The sequence below is a fragment of the Equus caballus genome, chromosome 2 (assembly GCF_041296265.1).
Source record: "Equus caballus isolate H_3958 breed thoroughbred chromosome 2, TB-T2T, whole genome shotgun sequence".
Taxonomy (NCBI): Eukaryota; Metazoa; Chordata; class Mammalia; order Perissodactyla; family Equidae; genus Equus; species Equus caballus.
The window spans coordinates 39,648,192-39,671,022 of record NC_091685.1 but is presented as its reverse complement, the minus strand read 5'-3'; the positions used below and the strand labels follow the sequence as shown (position 1 = coordinate 39,671,022).

The following is a 22,831-nucleotide window of genomic DNA, read 5'->3' as shown; positions in this document are numbered from 1 at the left end:
GGATCTGGGAAGGGCTGCAGGGATGAGAGGTGGAGGGTGGGGCGTTGAGGCCTTTGCTGAGGTGGCCTGGCCTGGAGCTTCTCTGCCTCTTTTCCCAGGGCCGACCCCGCAGCCGCTGTGCCCGCAGAATTCATCTGACTGCCCGAAGCAGTGTGAGCCCGATTACTACCTGAGCGCCCATGGCCGCTGCACGGCCTGTGTGAGCTGCGCGGGAGGTAAGCGCCTGGTCCTCTCTCCACGGGCTCATTCCAGGCAGGGGCTCCTCAGGGGACAGGCAGAGAGTCTGGAAGGTAGGGAGCATCAAGATTTGGTGGCGGTACTCTGAATAGGCCCCCTGGTGCCTCAGTTTCCCCCTCTGGATTTGTGAATTGATAGCAGCCTTGGTCTTTTGCATCCGTACTTTTTAGAGAGACGTGGTTAACGTGTTTCCTCAAGGGAGGGACTCATGTATTGAGTTTAATCTTCACAAAACCCCTGGGGAAGATTCTTTTCTTATCCCTGCTTTGTGGTGAGGAAATTGAAGCTTAGGGAGGGTAAGGGCCTTTCCAAAGTTACAAAACTCCGGTAAGTGGCAGAACTGGAGTTTGAGCTGATAGTCTGACCCCAAGAGCTGTGTTGTTTCCCTAAGACCGCAGCACTTCCAGAACGGTTTCAATAAGCGCTTCTATTGTGAATTTCTTATTATGGTTAGTGAATGTGGTTTGTGCGCTGTCTGGTGTTTGTTTTGCTTTTGTGTGGGTTTTTTGGGGTGTGGGGTGGGGAAATTTGTTGAGATTTCTTGTGGCCTAATAACTTTCCGTATTTTTTAGCATGTTGCATGCGTTTGGGGGAAAAATGTATATTCTGTTTGTTGCATACAAAATTCTATATATACCTATTAGATCAAACTTGTTAATTGTGTTATTTAAGTAATACACATCCTTATTTATTTTTGTCACTTTCACAAAGGCTCATTTCTGAGATAGATGTGTTAAAATCTGTCTCCCAATATGCTCATTTTCCATCAGATTTTCATTGTGTTCTACCTATTTTTGCTTTATATATGTCAAAGCTATGTTATTAGGGACAGTGTTCATGAATATTATGTTTTCTTGGTGGGTTGGACCTTTTATTAACATGAAATATACCTCTTTGTGCCTTATAATGTGTTGGCTTTCATTCCATTATTGTTTGATATTAATATTGCCATTCCTCTTTGTCTGTGTTAGCATTTCTCTGGTATATCTTTAAATTTTTAAAATTGACAGCATTTTGGAGCTGGCTCCATAGCCTAGCGGTTAAGTTCAGTGAGCTCTGCTTTGGAGGCCAGGGTTCGGTTCCCAGGTGCAAACCTATACCACTCATTGGTGGCCATGCTGTGGCGACAACCCACATACAAAATAGAGGAAGATTGGCACAGTTGTTAGCTCAGGGTGTATCTTCCTTGAGCAAAAAGAGGAAGATTGTCAACAGATGTTAGCTAAGGGCCAATCTTCCTCAGCAGGAAAAAAAAAAAAAAATCAAACAATACAGAAGGATAAGGAAGAAAGCCAGCTCTGCCCCTCCCATATCAGTGACTGACTGACACGTCTCTGTACCTCTAGAGAGAAGGATGGTAGGTTAGTAGCCAGACAGACTATACACGCATGGAAAGAAATGATTTTTAGGAGGATGAGATCATACGATTTATGACATTGAAATGATTACATTTAATTTTATTCAAATGGATCAGAGGAAGAAGAAACTAAAGTGAAGAAATTAAACTATCACAAGAAACTAGTTCCTTAAAAAAACCCTCTAAATTAAGAAAAGAGGTTATGAAAATCAATAAGCGGTTAGGGTCATTTAGGGAACGGCTTTCCCTTGTGGTAAAGTCACATTCCACTTGTTCCAGTTTTGGGGGACCACAGAGTAGCGTGACTCCCGGTAGTGAAAAGTGAAGTCATCAGCCCGCCCACCTCCCATTCTCTTGCCCACATTATTGTTACCTTGTCATTGTCTAGGATGTTTGTAGTCTTTCCTGTAGCCCTAAGTCCCGTGGCATGTTAGCTTCACTTTGCTGTTTAAATTTATCTATTGTGTGCTCTGAGTACGTTTACCTCAGCTTCTCTGTTCCTGAAGTTTTCTTTTAGATTTATCGCTGGATTGTTTAGAGTTCTCTGTCATGTGGATTTTTCAGGCAGGCCTCATCTTTGCACGGCCCTGGGCTTGCTTCATGTTTGCGAATGTCTGTTGGCTTTATACCTGACTGACAGCGTGGGCAGGTATAATCTCATTCCTGGGGTGTCTTTTCTCTAGAACTCTGTGGGCCTTGGTGCGCTGTCTTCTCGGGATGAGACTTGCTGTGGAGGGGTCTGCTATCAGCTTTCTCTTTTCCCCTTTGTCGGTGACGGCAAGAACGATCCTTTCTTTACCCTTAAGGATCAAAAACGTAACCAGAGTGTGCCTTGATAGTAATTGTTTGCAAACAGCTCTTCCTGGTATCTGGGAGGCCTTTTCTATCTTCCTTCCATTCAGGGAAACTGACATAGATTTTTCTCTCTGCTAAATGTCTGTATCTCAGCATCAACTTGTGGACTCCAGTTATCCTTATGTTTGATGGTCTTTGCCTTTCTTCCTTGTCTGTCATCTTAAATTGCATTAATTTCTTTGTCTGTTTACCGTACACTCACTGGTATTTTCTCAATCTTTTCTCCATGCTATTAACTCAATTTTCTGTCCCATCTCTTCTGTTTCTTGCCTCCCAGGTATCACCAGCGGCCCCAGGACACTGCTAAATTATTTCCTGGCTTTCTCATAGCGGTGCTCTGCATCTTAGTTGGCTTCCTGTAGCTCTGCAGTCTTCCTTCTTATCTCATCGTTTATTAAAACCGTCTTTTCTGGGGCTGGCTCCGTGGCCGAGTGGTTAAGTTCACATGCTCCGCTGCGGCGGCCCAGGGTTCGGATCCTGGACATGGACATGGCACTGCTCGTCAGGCCATGTTGAGGTGGCATCCCACATCCTACAACTAGAAGGACCTGCAACTAAGATATACAACTGTGTACAGGGGGGGTTTGGGGAGATAAAGCAGAAAAAAAAAAAAAAAGATTGGCAACAGTTGTTAGCCCAGGTGCCAATCTTAAAAAAACAAAACAAAAACCGTCTTTTCTTTGGGCTCTTCCTTTATTGAATTTATATTCTTATTAATTACCTTTATACTGTGAAGCAGTCCTGGGATCGCTTCTGTTTGTTTTAGGCTGGGTTCTTTGTCTTTGCAAACTATACATATTCCTATCTTTTCTTTAGATCTTTCTTGTTCTCTTTCTTTCGTCTTCTCCCTCCCGCCTCCCTTCTCCCCTGCGTAGTGTGTCTGCAGAGTTGGGATGTTAGCTCTTCCTCCTTGCGCCAGCACAGCAGGGGCGGCAGTCCTGGCCCTGCCCTCTTTCGGCCCTGATCCGGTATGAGTGACTTCTCCTTCACACCTGCCCCACCTCACTGGGCTCTAGATTGTCTTGTCAGCTCAGAGCTTCAGCTGGGGACCGAGTGTGACTTTCTTAAAAAGATGTGGTAAAATATACATAACATAAAATTTATCATTTTTGCATGTACTGTTCAGTGGCATTAAGTACATTCACATTTTCAGGTACCCATTGCCGTCATCCAGCTCTGTCCCCATCAAACGCTAGCTCTCGTTCCAGCCCCTACTCTCCAGCCTTTGGCAACCCTTGTTCTGCTCTCTGTCTCTATGAATTTCACTACTTAGGAAGTTCATATAAGTGGGATCATATGATATTTATCCTTTTGTGACTGGCTTGTTTCACTTAGCATGATGTCTTCAAGCTACATCCACGATGTAGCATGTGTCAGAATTTCCTTCCTTTTTAAGGCTGGATAATGTTCCATTGGATGGATCGACCACATTTTGTTTATCCATTCATGTCTGTGGACACTTGGTTGCCCCCACCTCTAGCTGTTGTGAATATGCTGCTGTGAACACGGGTGTACAAACGTCTGTTCAGTCGCTGCTTTCATTTCTTTTGGATACATACTCAGCAGCACAACTGCTGGATCATGTGGCAATTCTGTTTAATTTTTTGAGGAATCCTGAGTGTTACTTTTGAAAGTCACTTTCGGAGGCTGCGGGCCTGGGGGCAGGCAGAGATGGGTGTCGTCCTTGGGGGCAGGAAGCTGCATCCCCTTGGTCAGAGAGTCCAGCAGAGGAGGGCGTGGACACCCCTCCTGGCGCCTCTGCTCCCTTCCACAGCTTGGCCCTGCTTCCAGAAGTTGGCCGATCCAGGCAGCCATCTCCACCTCTGCCTGAGATGGTGGACCGGCTGCACTTTGAGGCTTTTTTCTTGAGTTTTCCAGGCATGGCTACTCACTGCCCTCGTCTGCCTCTCTCTAGATTTTTGAGAATTCTCCAGATCTTATTCTCGCCTCAGTACAGCGTCTGGGGTGCAGGTGAGAGTTAGGGGCTGCACTGGGGTCACTACAGCAAGGAAGAGAGAAAGGTCAGTCACCTGAGATGATTGCGGGGGAGCCAGGCCTAGGAGAGCCTTTTGACATTTCTGCCCACCTCCCATTGGCCAGAAACCAATCACATGACCCCAACTCAAGTGCAAGGGAGGCTGGGAAATGTAGTCTTTCTCTGAGCCCGTGTGAAACAGGAATTGATGAACACAGCATTGTGCTCCAGGGGATCCCTTTTTAGAGCTGTAATTTCCTTTTGCATTTCTGGGAATATTATAATTAATACGTAATAATATATAATAATGGATTCTGAAGGCTTGTTCTTTTTCTTTTTTATCTGCTTCCTCCAGTGTTGGTTCTTTTTGGGTTTAGGGCTCTTTTTTCTTGGTGCCAGTTCTCTCTCATGTGTGGTGACTTCAAGTTCGGCACACGTGTCTGATGACTCGGGGGGGTCTGCAAGTGGGTCTTGTGAAACCCACTTCCCAGGGGGGTGGGGCTAAGTGGGTGGGCGGGCTGCCGGGCAGGGTCTGCTGGTGGCTGGCCTCTGGGTCTCTAGGGTCCCTTCCTCCCAGCTATGCCCAGCCCTGGGGCACCGCGCAGCCCGAGCGTCTCTTTGGAGAGATGCCTGGCTTCTAGCTCTGTGGCGTAAGTGCATGGGAAGTGGGGGGAGAATGAGTCACGCTGAGGCTCCCGCTGCACTCTCTCGGATTCCGGGGGCCCGCCCCTGCCACACGCCCACTCGGAGACTGGAGCGCCCCACAGCCTCTCCCGGCATAATCCTCTTGAGTATATTTTGGGCTGTGGTCTCCTTTTTCCATCCAATCCCACCTTCCTTCCCTATTTCAGGAGGTCCTCATCATTTCGGGCTGACCGAGGATGCCCCTTGTTGTTTCCAGGGATGTTTGCTTTAATTATTTGCTTATTTTTACCACTGACTCTTTTTCTATTGAGATAAATTCACCTTTTAAAGTATACAGCGCAGTGGTTTTATTATATTCACAATGTGCAACCACCACCACTGTCTGATTCCAGAACATTTCCACCTCCCCCAAAAGAAACCCCTTACCTCCCAGTTCTGCCCCCCTCCCTCCCCTGGCAATCACGAATCTACTTTTCGTCTCTATGGATTTGCCTACTTTGGACATTTCATATAAAGGGAATCATGTGGTGTGTGGCTTTTAGTGTCTGGCTTCTTTCTCTTTGCATAGTGTTTTCGGGTTTTTCCATGTTGTAGAGTGTGTCAGCACTTCATTCCTTTCTATGGCTGACTAGTTGCTAGTTGGCGTTGGATGGGTATGACACACTTTGTTTATCCTTTCTTCAGTTGGGGGACATTGGAGTTATTCCTACTTTTTGGCTGTTATGAATAATGCTGCTGTCAACATTCATGTCCATGTTTTTGTGTGGACGTATGTTTCCACTTCTCTCGGGTCTATACCCAGGAGTGGAATTGCTGGATCGTATAGCAAATCTGTGTTTAACTGTTTGAGGAATTGCCAAACTGGTTTCCACAGCACTCTGCTGATTTACGTTCCCACCAGCAGGGGACGAGGATTTTAGTTTCTCCACATCCTCGCCAACACTTGTCTGTCTTTTTTAAATTTTTTTTGAGGAAGACTAGTCCTGAGCTAACTACTGCCAGTCCTCCTCTTTTTGCTGAGGAAGACTGGCCCTGAGCTAACATCCGTGCGCATCTTCCTCTACTTTATATGTGGGACGCCTGCCACAGCGTGGCGTTTGCCAAGCGGTGCCATGTCCGCACCCGGGATCTGAACCGGCGAACCCTGGGCCGCTGAGAAGCGGAACATGTGAATTTAACCGCTGCGCCACCGGGCCGGCCCCTTGTCTGTCTTTTTGATTCCAGTTGTCCTAGTGGATATGAAGTGGTATCTCAATGTGGTTTTGATTTGCATTTCCCTAACGACTAATGATGTTGAGCATCTTTTCCTGTGTTTACTGGCCATTTGTATATCTTCTCTGGAGAAGAGTCTTCTCAAATCCTTTGCCCATTAAAAGAAATACTTAATAGACTTTTTCTTAAGAGCAGTTTCAGATTTATAGGAGGATTGAGCTGAAAGTACAAAGTTCCCGTCTGCCCCCTCTCCTCCACCCCTCTCCACCGTTTCCTCTGTTGTTAACATCTGGCATCGGTGTGGTCCATCGTTACTGCTGAGGAGCCAATACTGGGATGTTATTAGCTAAAGGTCCTAGTTTACAGTGAGGTTCACTCTTTGTGTTGTGCATTCTGTGGTTGTGGACAAATGTATAATGTTGTGGATCCACCGTCGCAGTACCATACGGAATAGTCACTGCCCTCAAAGTCCTCTGTGCTCCGCCTGTTCACCCTCTCCCACCGCCCGTCCCCGGTACCTGCAGGTCTTTTGACCGTCTCTACAGTTCTGTCTTTTCCAGAGTGTCACGAAGTTGGAATCACAGTATGGAGCCTTTCCAGAGTGGCTTCTTTCAGTTAGAAATAGGCATTTAATGTCCGTCCATGTCTTTTTTGCCCATTTAAAAATTGGGACGTAATCTATTCTTAATACCATTTTAGTGCTCTCCAGGGCGAGGGGTGGGAGGTGCAGGCAGCCTTGTGGACTGGCCTGCCCTCTCGCCCTCATCTCAGGAACGCTCTGGAAAAAAGGGCTGTGCATGCCGCCTCTGTGTGTGGCGGAAGGTCACAGCAGCATCCTCTCTCACATGCTGGACCACCCGTCCCTGGGGGTTCTCCGGACCCTTGCCTCGCCCTCCCTCTGTCCCCTGTGACCCTTCGCTGTGTCCCTTAGATGACCTCGTGGAGAAGAAGCCGTGTTCATGGAACTCCCCCCGTGTCTGCGAGTGCCGGGCTGGCATGTTCTGTGCCACGTCAGCCACCAACTCCTGTGCCCGCTGCTTCCCCCACTCCGACTGCCCACCAGGGATGATTGTCAAGTTCCAGGGTAAGTGTCTCCACCCTCAGCTCGGGACCAAGACCCGTGCTGATGCCACACCCCATGTAGACCTCCAAGTGACTTCCAACCTCCCACGTCCTCCTTCCTGTTGGATGGATCCTGTCTGCTTTCTCCATGATGCCATGGATGCACGAGGCCCCCAGAGTCCCCTGCTGCCCTTCCCCATGCCTTGTGTCCCAGGCTGACAGAGACCCTGGTGGCCCAAGGCACAGGGCTGGCTGGAAGAGGTCTTGGGTTGGTTTGGGGCTTGAAGCACTTCTCTGATGCCCAGTAAGCAAGAAGGAAACCTCGAGTCTCTGACCTGGGAGTTTCCCGGGAGATTAGGGCTGGTTTCCCTGTTTCACAATCGAGGCATTGGGAGTTAGAGGAGCCAAGAGATTGGGCACCAGGCTCAAGACTGAGAAACTTGGGTTTCTTTTCCAGCTTGCTGTGTGACCTCAGGCAAGTTCCTTACCCTCTCTGGGCTTCTAATTTTCTGACAGTACAAGGAAGGCCAGTGACCAGAGAAGAGATAAGGGCCACAGATCCTGGTGGGTGACATCAAGAGTGCCTTTCAGAAGTGAGGAATGGGGAGTTGGGGAGCTTTAGACCGCAGCCCAGAAGAGGTGCCACAGCCACACAGGGGACATGGGAAAGGGGTGAGACGGGCTCAGAGGGAGCCACGACCACTGGGGAGAAAAGAGCCAACACCGAGCCCATGACCCCTTCCCCAACCTGGTCCTTTTCCAAAGCCCCACCCTCCCACCCCCCTACCTTCCCCCACAGCCAGCCCATCCCTTGGTCCCACAGATTTTGCCTCCCAATTTTCTCTTCCATTCCCCACCCTCAGTTCCTCCCCTGTGGCAGACAGCCAGAGCCACCCTTGCAAAACCGAATCTGACTGCCCCCTCCCCTCTCTCTCTCTCTCACACACACACACACTCGCACACACACACCTGCTACAACACATCAGTATCTCTCGTTAGTCTACCGATAACGACGTGTTGGCAAAGGAGCGCAGGTCGGGGGGCCTCTTCTTTTAAGTCTGCGCCCTTTGGCATTTCTGGGTTGCCGGCTTATTGGGCTCCAAGTCTGGGACATGCGAAGGAAGGAGAAACCCCAGGGGACCTGCCACTGTGTCATTCCTCAGGCCCCAGGGCCCCTCGCCCGTCCGCCGTCTGCTCCCTGCCTTCAGAGTCTCCTGTCTACACAGCGTCCCGGGCCTTGGCTGCACTCGGTGGAAGGCCTGGGGAAAGTGCGTCCAGTACGTCCTCCCGGAAGCAGGGTCTCCGGGACGTGATCCTTAACCCGACCCCGCATGGCGGCCCCTCCTCCTCCAGCCGCAGCTGCAGCCGCAGCCCCTCCTGCGGGTCCCTCCTGGTCTGCGCTGCCTTCAATTCTGTGGACGTGCGAGCTTCTCCCCTCTCTCAGGCCTTTGCACGTGCTGTTCCCTCTGTCTGGGACACCCTTCCCTCCCCGCTCACTTAGTTAACTCCACCCAGCCGTGAGCTCTCTGTCCAAACATCGCTTCTTTGGGTCAGGCCCCCCGACCTCTCACCGGGTCACCTCTCCATTGTGATGGCTTATTGCACGGTGTCCTCCATGAGCATCGATCCCTGTGTTTGTGTCACCCTGGTTTGATCAGTGCTCGTCTCCCTCCCTGGGCCATGGCTTTGCAAGGGCCGAGACCATGCCCGGGGTGCTCACGGTCGCCTCCCCACTGCCCAGCCAGATGCCAGGCACAGCATCTGCTCTCCAGACGTGCTTGTTGAGTGACATGGGGGCACCAGACAGGGAGATCGGAACTGGGGCGGGGGGGGGCATGCAAAACACTCTGCTAGGGGACACGCCGAGTCCGCCCCCTACAAGCAGGGGCAGGTGGTGGAGTGGGAAGTGCTCTGGACCGGGCATCAGACACCTGGGCTTCTGTATGGCTTTGCTTCTGTGGGACGTGTTCCCGTCCCTCTCTGGGCCTCAGTGCCCCCATCTGTAAAATGAGGAGGTGCGACTAGAAGCCTCTGGGGGCCCTTCCAGCTCAGAAACTCTTGCATCTCTGTGAAAAGCAGCCTTGAATTCAGTTCTTCCAGCCGGGCCCCGTGGACCAGCCGGGTCAGCTCCCGCGGGCGAGGCTCTCTCGGTGGTGTTCCTGCAGCTGCCACATGGCGGCGCCAGAGGCCTCTCTTTGCTGCCCGCAGACCTGTGCTGCCCAGGATGGTACCACCGGCCCCTTGTGGCCACTGAGCGCTAATGCGTGTCCAGCCGTGTTGCGATCCCCTGTCGTGTAGAGCAGGCACTGGATTTCCAGTACTTATTATAAAAAAGAATATAAAACATCTCATTTTTTATATTGATTACCTGCTGGCACAATATTTTAGATACATTTGGTTAACGAAATAGATTATTTAAATTATTTTCACGTGTTTCTTTCTCCTTTTTTTTTAATGTGGCTGCTAGAAAATTTTAAGTGACGTGTGATTCCCATCATATTTCTGTTGGACTGCTCTGCCTTCGAAGCACTCCAACTGTGGCCGCCAGACCCTGGCTGCCTCTAGACCCCCTGTGGCCCCTCCCAGGGGGCATCTCTCAGGGCCTCACCTCTCCAGCTGTACAATGGAAAGGAGTTTCTGCTCAGATTCAGCTCCTAGTGAAGCCCCACGCCAGGAGCTCTGTAGGCTTTGTCTCCTGAAGTTCTCTCGCTCCATTGGGCAGAATGTTTTAGCCCCGTTTTACAAGTGCGGAAGTTGAGGTCCAGAGAGGGCAGGTGAGTTGCTCAAGACCACAGAGCAGAGACTATCTGAGCCAGGGTTTGAACGTCACACCCAGGTCTTGTCACCTGACAAGATAAGTCAGCCTCGCATGTACCTGCCTCCACTGAGACCTTCAGATTGTGACCCCACACCTGTGGTCACTTTCTAAGCAATGCGATAGGAGTCCAGATAGGGAAAAGGACATGCTATTTATTGGGGATTTACTGTATGTCACACAGTGTGATAGGCACGTTAGGGACACTGTTTATCCTAACAACCATGGGGAGAGAGTGTTAGTATAATCATTTGGCGTGCCTGGCGCAGCTAGGACGTGTTGGAGGTGGCAGGCAAACTCAGGTGCACTGGATGGAAGGCACTGTGTGTTTTCCTCTCTGCTCTGCTTCCAGTCAGTATTCATCAGGACTCTTTGGGTTATAAGTAACAGAATCTCAAATTTCTTGGCTCATGTAACTGAGAAGTCTGGGGAGAGCTCTTTGTAGCTTCAGGCATGGCTGGATCCAGGAGCACCATCTTCTCCTATCTCTCATCTCTACTCCCCTATGTGGCCTCTCATAGGTGTGCTTGGGCCATGTGCTCATCCCTAAACCAGTCCATCCTGGCCAGAGGAATGAATTGGATTGATTGGTCCAGTCTGGTTCCATGGCTCCTCCTGGAAGGGAGGGTCAGTCAGTCCCAGCCCTTAACCACAGATACTGAGACTGGGGAGAGCAATTTCCCAGGGGAAGCCTGGCTGCTTTACCCCAAAGGGAAATGGATGCTGGGCAGGCACAGACACCAGATGGCCACTGTGCTTTCCAAGCAGCTGTCCCCGACTCTGGTTTGTGGTGGTAAAAGGTCTGTTCCTGGAGTCTTTGGACTCCTCCATACAAAGTCTGAGGACAGTGCCGTTTCCCCTGCAGGCACAGCGGAGAAGGACACCATCTGTGAGCCACCTTCCCCGAGGGCTAGCCCTGACTGCAGCACCAGCCCAGAGGACTGCGAGGCACCCGCCAGGTGACTCCGGGCCCTCCCATCCCACTGACCTTAGCATGGGGCTCTCCCACCCACGAGACGCCCAGGGCACGGCTGGGCTGGGGGTGCCGGTGGGGTTTAGACCAGGGTGTCAGGACTCCAGGGTGCCTCTCTACCCAAGCCCACAAATCATTTGAGGTCCTACTTTGTGTCCAGCCTGCCCTGAGCATGTGGGAGACCTGGCCCTTGCTCCCAGGAGCAGACAGTGGGCCTGCCAGGGGCTGTGGGCAGAAGATGTGGGGACCCCTTCTCCATAGAAACCGTTATCCCTGAGTGCAGACCTCCCTGACCCGTCAGGAGAATCATCAGTCCCATCTCTGGCTTCTCTCCTAGCGACAGCACCCTGCAGGCCAAGCCCGCCCTGACCTCCCCAGCACGTTCCGATGCCAGGACCATGCTGCTTGGAGGGGGCACCCCGGAAGAAGATTCCAAGATGACGAGGGCTCCCAACTCCCCCTCCTCCGTGGGGAAGCCCAGTCCAGATCTAGGTAATTTCTCCAGAGAAGCTGTGAGCTCTCTCCCAGCCCGGCGGGGTCTGACTGGTGGGCAACCTGTGTGTGGCCTTTCCAAGTGCGGAGAGAAGAGGGTCTTGGGGTCTCCGGGGCTGAAGGCATTGAGGGCTGGAGTAGAGAATGGAAAGACTCACTCATTTAAGATGGTTTTGAGTGCCTCCTGTGTGCCAGCCACTGAGGCAGGCGTGGGGCATGTGAGGCTTGCGCAGAGCAGCTGGGCCTCTGCAGGTGCCGATGGATGCCCTCCTGGTTCCCATGGCAACGGATTGGGGCTGTCAGTTCTCTCGTGTTTATTACTGAATAGCCTTCCATTGTATAGCTACACCACACTTAGTTTATCCAAACAGTTTTTGGACATTTGAGTTTTTCCACTTTTGGGGTATAATGGATAATGAGAAACAAGTCTTTGTGTGAAGGTATGTTTTCATTTCTCTTGGTCTTTTTTTTAAGTTGATTTGTGGGACTTCTTGTAACTCTGGGTTTGAGCCCTGTGTTCAAATATCTTCTCCAACCCTGTGTCTTGCCTTCTCCTTCTGTCTCTGGTGTCTTCTGGTGAAGAGATGTGCTTAATTTTAACGTATTCAAACTGATTCATCTTTTTCCTTTATAACTAGTGCTTTTCACGTTCTGCTTGTACGTCTTTTCCACCACCGCAGTCTCAGAGACATCCTGCATTTGTTTTCTGGGATCATTATTGTTTTGCCTTTCACGTTTCCGTCTGCCGTGCTCCTTGCCTTCTGTGTATGGTTTGAGGCAGGGGTTGTATTCAAGGTGTCTTCGTGGATATCCGGCTGAATCAACACCATCATCAAACAAACTGTCTTCCCCACTGTGTTGCCTGCCTTCTTTGCTGTAAATCAAAGGTCCATGTGTGGACGGGTCTGATTCTGGACTCTGTGTTCTTTTTGTCTATTCTGGGTGAATACCATCCTGTCTTATTTACTACAGTTTTTCAGTAAATCTTGATGGATGGTTGAGCAGTGTCTCCAACTTTCTTCTTCAATGGTGTATTGGCTGTTCTTGGTAATTTGCGTTTCCAAATACATTTTAGAATCAGTTTTTCAAATTCTACAAAATATGGGGCCAGCCCGGTGGCGCAGCAGTTAAGTTCGCATGTTCTGCTTCTCGGTGGCCCAGGGTTTGCCAGTTCGAATCCTGGGTGCAGACATGGCACCACTTGTCAAGCCATGCTGTGGCAGGCGTCCCACATATAAAGTAGAGGAAGATGGGCACAGATGTTAGCTCACGGCCAGTCTTCCTCAGCAAAAAGAGGAGGATTGGCAGTAGTTAGCTCAGGGCTAATCTTCCACAAAATGTCCTGTTGGGTTCTGATTGGGATCGTATTGAATCTCTGGATCAGTGTGGAGAGAACCCACATCTTCGCAGAATTGAGTATAGGGTGTGGCCCTGCGTTTATTTAGGCCCTCTGAATTCTCCCAATAACGTTTCATTGTTTTCTGTGTAGAGATATTTACATCTCTGTGATAGATTTCTAGGTGTTTGATGTGTCTGATGATGATGTACATGGTATCTTTTTCAATATTTCGTGTTCTAACTCTTTGTTGTTAGTATTATTTTGAACCATGTGAAATTACCAATATTTGTCTGACCTATGAAAACAGCAGTTTCATATGGTTCAACCCAAATATATAGACATTCAGTTGATTTTGATATAGTAATATTATATCCAGCTACATCGCTAAACTCCCTTATTCGTTCTCGTCATGTATCTGCAGACTCGTTTGGATTATCTGTGTGCTCAGTGGCATCACCTGTCTATAATGGCTTGACACCTTCCTTTCTGCTCTTACCACTTTCATTTCTTTTTCTTGCCATACTGCATTGGCTGGGATCCCCAGGACCATGCTCAAGAGAAGCTGTGAGAGTAGGCATCCTTACCTCGTTGTTGATCCCAAAGAAGGAGGGGCCACCAAATTTCTGAGGAGGGTGGTGACAGAGCAGTGAGACTGGGGAGAAGGCTGTAGCGTCCGAGATGGTGGATCCTGGAGGGGAGGGGCCATAAGGGGAGGCACTTAGTGCTCATCTCCTGTGTGGCCTTAGACACATTCCTCCCCTCTCTGAGCCTCAGGATGCCCTCTGAAGGACTGATCTGACGTGTGCAGAGTTTGGGAGCTGGCCGTGGAGCTGGGGCTTCAGCACTCTGGGGGGAGGTGAGTCCTCTGCCAGGGTGGCCTGGCCTGAAGCTTCTCTGCTTCTTTTCCCAGGGCCGACCCCACAGCAGCCGTGCCCTCAGGGGTCCGCCGACTGCAGGAAGCAGTGTGAGCCCGACTACTACCTGGAGAGGGACGGCCGCTGCACGGCCTGTGTGAGCTGCGCAGGAGGTAGGGGCCTCGTCCTCCCTCCACGGGCTCCCTCCAGGGAGCAGGGAGGGTCTTGGAGGCGAGGTTGGGAATTGGGGGTGGGGAGCCCCGGGTCTGGTCCTGGACTGCTCAGCCCTCGGGAGCCTGGTTCACCTCTCTGGTGTTTCTGAGCCGTCAGCTTCTAGTGACTCCCGCTCACGACTGTGGGTTTTGACGGTGGCGACCCCTTTTCAGAGAGCTTCCACTCGCTCACTCTTTCCTGCAAGGAAACATTTGTTAATCACCTCCCTGTTTCAAACGTGCCCCATTATTTTTGCTAAGTACCCCACAAAGCACCAACTGGGATCGCCCCCATTTCACAGAAGAGGAATGTGAGGCTTTGGGAAGTCGGGGGACTTCCAGAGGCCACAAGCCCTCACGAGTGGCAGGACCGGGGTTTGAACCCAGGGCATCTGCTGCCAGGTCCCAGCTCTGGTCACTCCTCTGCTCCCGACAAACACTTACTGAGTGACTGCTGTGTGCACCGCAGGATGACGTCCTGTCCGTGCTTTCCCTGCGGCCGGCTCCCTGCAGCCCAGCAGCACCAGCCACTGCCCTGTGACATCCGAGAGGCCACGCGAGGCAGGGGAGCTGCCAGGCCAGGGCTGCAGTGGCGTCAGCACCCCAGCCCACTCACAGAGGCCTTGGGAGGAATGCATGATTCTGTCTCCTTGTCTAGAGTCGAGGGAGGCCAAACAGAAAAGAACGCCGTTTGTTGTCACTGGGGGCCACTGTTTCGGTTACTAAGGCCACGTAGCAAATTTTCTCAAAACTTAGTGGCAAAAAACAAGCCGTTCCTTGTACTCGTGGATTCTGTGGGTCAGAATTCAGGACAGTGTGGGGATGGCTTGTCTCTTCCACGTTGGAAATCTCAGCTGGAAACTCAAAGGCTGGAGGCTGGACTATCTGAAAGCTAATTCATCCACGTGTCTAGGGGGCAGTGCCAGCTGCTGGCTGCCACCTCAGCTCCTCTCTGTGTCCGTCTCTGCATGGCTTCCTTTGGGCTTCCTCACAGCTTGCTGGCTGGATTCTAAGGATGGGGGCGGTAGGGAGCCACATCCCTTTTTATGATCTGGCCTCGGAAGTCACACAGCGTAGCTTCCATTGCTCTCTCCCTGTTGAGGCAGTCAAGTCCCACTTGAGTCAAGGGAGGGGAAAATCATGCTCCTTGATGCATAAGTGGCAGAGCTCTGGAAGAGCAGATGGGGCCAGAAATATTGCTGTGGCCATTTCTGGAAAAATATAATCCGTCACAGCTGCCATGTCAGATGGAGAAACAACAGATGGCTTTGGGCCCAAGAATTCCTTCAACTCTCATAAGTGAAGCCCCACGAGGCCGTGGAGTGGATGACAGTGCCTAGGAGCATGGGCTCTGGAGCTCAGGTGCCTGGGTTCAAATCTTGGCTCCACCACTTGGTAGCTTATAAACTCAAGCAAGTTTCTTAATCTCTCTGTGCCTCAGTTTCCTCATCTGTAAAATGGGCATAATAACAGTGCTATCTCAGAGAGTCCTTGTAGGAATTGAACAGGTTAAACCAGGTTAATCTGGGCTGAGTGCTAAGAATACTGCCCTGCACACACTTGATTATCATGATGGCTGTAGTAATGACACTGGCTGTCTTTGTCCCACGTCATCTCACTCATCGCTGAGCCCACGCTTGTCCTCTGCACAAATTCTCCAAATCCTCCCCAGGCCCCGCTCTCTCTGGAGGTTGCAGGAAGAGACTGTGGTCCCTTATCATTCTCACACGAGGTCTCTAAGTCTCCTGTCCTGCCCAGAAGTGTCCTTATTGAGCTCAGTTGTCACATTTGTCTAATCTACTGATGCAGTAATTCTATTCACCCATAAATAGAGATGCAAAATATTCCCAAACAAATGTAAGTGCATTGTATACATTTTCTTTGACAAAATCTCTAAGATTTTATTTTTTGATTTTGAAAAAAAACATTTTTGTCCTTGAAAATTTCAAACATATTCAGAAGGAGAGAGGATCAATGATTAGGGACCATCACCCAGTTTTGAAGAATTGTCAAGTCATGGCCAGTCTTGGTTCATCTGTACCCACGCCCACTCACCCCTGTCCTCTGGATAATTTTCTTTCTTTTTTGTTTTTTTTTTAAGATTGGCCCTGAGCTACTATCTGTTGCCAATATTTTTTTCTTCTCATCTTCTTCTTCTCCCCCAAAACCCCCAGTACATAGCTGTATATTCTAGTTTCAGGTCCTTCTAGTTGTGGCATGTGGGATGCCACCTCAGCATGGCCTGGTGAGTGGTGCCATGTCCACGCCCAGGATCCAAACCGGCAAACCCCTGAGCCACTGAAGCGGAGCGTGCAAACTTAACCGCTCAGCCTTGGAGCCGGCCTCTGGATAATTTTCTTTTAACAGCTTTATTGAGATACAATTGACATATAATAAAATGCACATGTTTAGGGGCCGGCCCCATGACCGCGTGGTTGAGTTTGTGCGCTCTGCTTTGGTGGCCCAGGGTTTCGCCGGTTCAGATCCTGGGTGTGGACATGGCACTGCTCGTCAAGCCATGCTGAGGTGGCGTCCCACGTGCCACAACTAGAAGGACCCACAGCTAAAAATATACAACTATGTCCCGGGGGCTTTGGGGAGAAAAAGGAAAAATAAAATCTTAAAAAAATAATAATAAAATAAAATGCACACATTTAAAGTATGCAGTTTGGGCCGGCCCAGTGGCATAGTGGTTGAGTTCGTGCGCTCTGCTTCAGTGGCCCTGGGTTTGCAGATTTGGATCCCGGGCACAGAGCTACGCGCTGCTCATCAAGCCAGGCTGTGGTGGCGTCCCACATACAAAACAGAGGAAGACTGGCACAGGTGTTAGCTCAGGGCTAATCTTCCTCACCAAAAAAAATAAATAAATAAAAAAATAGAGTGTGCAATTTGATAAGTTTAGACATATGTATGTAGCTGTGAAACCATCACCATAATCAAGACAATGAATTATCCATCACCCCAAAAGTTGTCTTGTGCTCCCTACCATGCCTCCCACCAGACCCCACCCCTGCTCCCATTTCCAGGCAATCACTCTGCTCTCTGTCACTATGGAGTAGTTTGCATTTTCTATAACTGGAACTATATAGTATACACTCCTTTTTTGTCAGCTTTCTTTCACTCAGTGTAAATATTTTGAACATGCCAAAAGGTCGCTCAGCAGAATAGTTGAATGAGCATTTGCTCCGGGGCAAATACTTCTCTCCCCCCTGGGGGCTCTCTGGTCCCCCCACCCTTGCTGTGCTGGATCCTTCCCCTGACCCTTCTCTGTGTCCCTTAGATGATCTCGTGGAGAAGACACCTTGCACTTGGAACTCCTCCCGTGTGTGTGAGTGTCGACCTGGCATGTTCTGTGCCACATCAGCCACCAACTCCTGTGCCCGCTGCGTTGCCCGCCCCATCTGCCCACCAGGGATGGTCACCAAACTCCAGGGTAAGTGGTCTGCACCCCCAACCAAGGGGCTGAGGTCTGTTTCCCTACAGGGTACCTCTCCCCCTGCCAACCGGACAAAGGACCTTCAACCCCAGCTGTTAACCAGGTCAGGTTTGGCTTTGGTTAGATCCAGAAAGTGGAATAAAATCCGAATTTGGCATTTTAGTAAAAGGTCCTGATGATTCCTTTTTTTTCCTTTTTAATTCTTCTTCCTCAAATTGTTGGGCTGGTAAAATCTTAACTTGTTTGCAAGGCTGTTTCCTTGACTCAAGATAGATCAACACAAAGTTTATGAGGAAGCTTCCAACTCAAGATGGTGCACATTTGCCAGAATGCAGGAGAGTATAAACCTGTGACAGTAGGGGAGAAAAAGGAAAAGAGTTCATCAGTTGACGAGAGATTTCAACTAATTTCTAGAAGGTAGAAAACAGATGGAAGGTGATAGCAAATGAAACCAAGTGGAGGAACGCTCACCCCAGAGTTCACTCCAGGGGGGCTGCGGGAAAAGTGAATAACTTGCTCAGAAGACCCCCAGAGAGGCCGTAGGCTCCGAGCAGACAAGGGAAACGAAGGATGGGAGCGACGTGGGGAATCAGGCAGTGCAGTGGGCTGCAACAACGTCTTGAAAATAAAAATTAACAATCTGTAACGGTGGTGTCCCTGGGCACTGACCGGTCTAAACAGATGGCGCCTGCGTTTTTATCCCCTGGGGAAGAGAATCAAGTTTCTGGCTAAAGACCCTGAAGGATTGTCCAGGGAAAGCCAGGGCTCCCAGCGTGGCGCTGCCCCTCTGGGGTAAAGCCTCTTTGTTTGGGAATTTGGGAGGAAGCCCCGTCAGGAGGCTGCCCCTGCTAAGCCACCCTAAAGTGAAGATGCCAGCTCACCTTCCCTAACCTCGGCCGGGTCCCCAGCCAGACCTCCTCCTCAGAGAAGAGACCCATCGTGAAAGGACTCACTGACACACAGCAGAAGGAACCCCGCCAGCTATTGGAATATTCAGCACAGTCCTTTTTTAAAATAAATAGGAATGAATAGTAAAGATCTTCAGACTTGTAAGGAAAGCCAGCAGTAGGAAGGAGAATAACGAGATACACAAACAGAAGAACTTGCCGCAGATGAAGCAGTGATAAATCAGGAACAGAAGAGAACTTCAAAAAATTAAATTAGCGTCCGCGGTAAAATTCAAGAAGTTGTGACATCCTCAAAGTGAGAACAGAATGCTATGCAAAGGAAACAGTAGAGAATCAAGGACAAGAAAAGGCTTTGGGAAGCGTGCTTGTTGCCCCTCTGTTGCCTCCCAGCTGCCCGCTGAGCTTTCCGGACCTGCTGAGCGTCAAGGATCGACTCTGTGAGCGTTTCTCCTTGGGAGCGTGACGTTAAGCTTTGCTGGAGGAAGGAGGCTTGTCTTGGTTGCTCGTGCTTTTTCTTGCCCCTGCTGCAGAGTCTCTCAGCAGGGCATGTGGTGGGGACATGAGGTGGTGCCTGTCCCTGCAGTGTTCCCGGAGTAGGCGGTCCTCTGGCAAGCTCACAGCCCAGCCAAGGCCTAGTGACCACCGTGGCGTCCCACCAGCCTTGGTGTCCTGCCCTCCGTTTCTCACGGCCCTCTCGACATGGGCGCTGTGTGGTCCACACCTTGCACGCACGGTGGTGCCCCAACTTTCCCACGTGCCTGACCTGAAAGATGTGAGACTTCAGGTTGAAAGGACCCAGCAAGAGCAAAGCAGGATGAATGAAAATCACCCCCACCTAGACGTGGTAGATGGCACACCATTTGTCTATCCGGTCACCAGCTGACGTATGCTTCGGTTGTTTCCAGTTTGGAGCTATTATGAATAAAGCTGCTACAGATGTTCTTGTCCCGGTCTTTGTGTAGACGTACATTTTCATTTTTCATGAGTAAATACTAGGAGAGAGACGACCGGGTCACTGTGCCAGCCGCAAGAATGTCTCGGAGGGCCAATTCAAAGCTGGCTCCCTGTGATCCGATCCAGCCGCCTCGTTTTACAGATGGAGAGAACCACAGGCCCTGAGTCCCAGCCCAGAGCATTCTCTGTTGGACCGTGCCAGCTCCTTCTTAGTTCTAAACCTAGAATTTTTTACTCAGCTAAAACACAAGTAAGTTTGAAAGTAGAATAAAAACATTTTCAGACATGAAAGGGCAGAAAGCTTTTCCCCATGTCTCCTCTCTTAGAAAGTTACTTGAAGATGTAATCTAGTTAAATGAGGGGCAAAAAACAAAAAAGCAGCAGCCATGGGATCTAGAAAACAGGCTCTATCCTAGAAGAGCAAGGAAGGAAGTCCCAGAATGACAGCTGTGCAACAGACAAAGCTCAGAGCAGGAAGAGAGAGTTCCAGGGAACTGGCTATTTTGAAGATTGGCACCTGAGCTAACATCTGTTGCCAATCATTTTTTCCCCCTTCTTCTTCTCCCTGAAGCCCGCCAGCACATAGTTATATATTTTAGTTGTGGGTCCTTCTAGTCGTGGCATGTGGGATGCTGCCTCAGCGTGGCTTGATGAGCGGTGCCATGTCCCCACCCAGAATCTGAACTGGCGAAATCCCGGGCCACCGAAGCGGAGTGCGTGAACTCAACCACTTGGCCACAGGGCCGGCCCCTCCGAGTGTTTGCAGGAATAAAAGGAAGAATGCAGTAAATTTCATGCGTAGTAGAGTTGAAAAACTTGAGGATATGTTGAAGGCACATTATTTTTTTATTAAGAAGAAAAAGAAAGGCAATTGAGAACTCTGGGGAAAATAAAAAGCTGACAAGAAGTTTACAGTGCAAATGTGAAGATGAAAATTTATCTGATTGTAAGCAATTGCTGGATGTGCAAAAAGAGAATCCATTCGACCCTGATGCTGAGACCATTCTCCTTTAAGTGGCCAAGGACCAGGTGTTTGGATTTAAAAAGAAATATCCTAGTCTAGTAAATAATATCTTTTTTTAGTTTCTAAGTTGGGACTAAGAGTGGGTAGGGTCTTTTTTTCTTCTTCAGTGGGCCCTTACTGGAGAACACAGGCAGCCTCACAGCGGCAGGGGGGGAGGGGGGGCTGCTAAACAATGCCTTCTGCTCACCTTCCTCCTTAAAGGAGGAAGGAAAGAGGAGAGTCCCTAACGCAGGGAGGAAGGAGGAGGGTCACGGGTGAGGCGTGGTGCCCAGAGAGGGGATGAGAGGCACCCACGGAGTGCTGGGCGCACCTCTCTGCTCAGGAGGGGCGGCAGGTCTGTCGCTGGGCTCCAGAGGGGCTCCAGCAGCAGCGCAGACCTGAGGCTGTCGGAGAGAGGCCAGCGGGCTCTCTCCTCCCAGTGCTACTGGGGTGTAGCCACGGGGAGTATTTTTGAGCACAGGAGCTCCTCCAGTCCTCTCCAAGTCGACACTCTCAAAACTCAACGACCTTTCAAATATGAATTCAAATACTGATTTGCAAGTAAATAGAAATTATCCTAACAAATCTGGTCATCTTGCTCATAGCCTAAGGCCTCCAGGCTTCAACTAACTCAGGGAATAGTCTAGTGGCCATGTGGAAAGACACAGCTCTATTTGGAGACCCTCCCTGCCCCCCCAAAGAGCATGGTTCCTCAAGACCCTACAAATCCAAGAAGGAAATTCATCCTGGTCTCACTTTCTCTTCAGAGTGTTTCAGGAAAAATCTGAGAGGCATCATGAGAGGGAGGTGTGTATGGACGGGGGTTTGCTTTGTACCAAATCAGAGAAGGGGTGCCATCGCCAAGGACGTGGGGGCACAGAGGGATACTGGCTGGGCACGACCTACTTCAAATGTGGGCCAATTTTTTCTGCCCTGGAAAAGCAGCTAATCATAAGCTTGTAAGAAAGTGCTCCGTCCCCAGGCAGGAGGCGGTGTGGGCCAATGGAGAATGCTCTGGGCTGGGACTCAGGAGCCCTGCCTTCCAGCTTTAGCTCTCGCTCTGTGGTTCTCTCCATCTGTAAAAAGAGGTGGCTGGTTTGAACTGGTCCACAAAGACATTCTGTCTGGTCAGCACAGTGACACAGCCTTCCGCCTCCTAGGTTCTCAAAAGAAATGAAATTAGAGGTCCTCACAAAGACTTGTACAAGAATACCCAGAGCTGCCTTATTCGTGATAGCTTCAAACTGTAAACAGCCCAAATGTCCATCAGCTGGTGAGTGGATAAATAAATAGTGGTCCATGTATATAGTGGACCTCTACTCAGCAATAAAAAGATAGAATAAAAAATAAAAATAAAAAATAAAACGGAATGAACTGTTGATACGTGCAGCATGAATGAATCTCAGAAACATGATGCCGAGTGAAAGAAGCCAGACGCCAAAGGGCACACGCTGACTGATTCCGTGTAGTGCATTCTAGAACAGGCAAACTAATCTGTATGGTGACATAGAGCAGATCGGCGGCTGCCTGGGTGTGGGGGGAGGACTGACTGCGGACGGGCACTGGCGAACTTTCTGGGGTGGTGGGAGTGTTCCAGATCTGGCACGGAGTCAGTTACATGAAAGGACGCATTCTTCAAAACTCTTCAAACTGTACACTCGGGGGACATTTTCTTCTATATAAATTATGCCTCAATAAAGCTGGTTTCAAAAGAAAGGAACTTTAAAAATTGAGGCTAGGGCCACCCCTGATGGCATAGTGGTTAAAGTTCAGCCCTCTCACCGCTTTGGCCACTGGGGTTCGCTTCCCGGTCTCGGAACCACGCCACCTGTCTGTCAGTGGCCATGCCGTGGCGGCGGCTCACACGGGAGGACTAGAACGACTTACGACTGTAATATACAACCAACCATGGGGCTTTGGGGAGGAACAAAAGCCCTGAGGCTACGTTTAAATATCAGGAGATACTGAAATGTATTTATTTATATTTATTTATCTGTCTTCTCTTAAATAAAATCAGAAGGTCTAGAGTCACCAGGCCACCCTCCTGTGCGAGCACAGTTGCTGGAGGTGAGGAGCAGCCTCTCCACTTTGACCTTTTGAAACACAAATCTGGTGATCTCAGCCAACTGTAGCGGCAGGAAGAGCGCGTTACAAGCAGCCTCGACTTGTCAGGGCTTGCCTCTCACTCCTTCATGGCTCAGCGGCGGCTCTGCCATCTCGCCTGGGCTTGAAGGTTTGGTTTGGGTTTGTTCTGCATGTTTCTCCTACTTCTGGGACCAGCAGGAGCTGACTACCCACCCAGGGCCCAATCTCCTTACCGTAATGGTGGAAGCGTGGAAAGGGGCGAGTGGAACCTCTGAAGGGCCAGGCTGGGAACAGGCACGCTGTCACTTCCGGCCCATTCCACTGACTGGACAAGTCACACGGCCAAGAATGGGACAGGGCCACAGACACCTGCCTCGACCTGGAGGAGCTGCAGTCACCTGGCAAAGGGTGTAGACG

General features: G+C 50.1%; 1 protein-coding gene across 4 annotated transcripts in view; it reads left to right on the top strand.

Moving 5' to 3' along the window:
- Positions 1-22,831, top strand: part of TNFRSF8 (TNF receptor superfamily member 8) — a 63,600-nt gene that overhangs the window by 22,679 nt on the left and 18,090 nt on the right. For all 4 annotated transcript variants that reach the window (XM_070253248.1, XM_023635762.2, XM_005607515.4 and 1 more), the window contains 6 exons: positions 99-215; positions 7,213-7,365; positions 11,024-11,117; positions 11,469-11,623; positions 13,873-13,989; positions 17,309-17,461. In XM_070253248.1, coding sequence (XP_070109349.1) covers positions 99-215; positions 7,213-7,365; positions 11,024-11,117; positions 11,469-11,623; positions 13,873-13,989; positions 17,309-17,461 — 789 coding nt within the window. The remainder of the gene's footprint in view (positions 1-98; positions 216-7,212; positions 7,366-11,023; positions 11,118-11,468; positions 11,624-13,872; positions 13,990-17,308; positions 17,462-22,831) is intronic.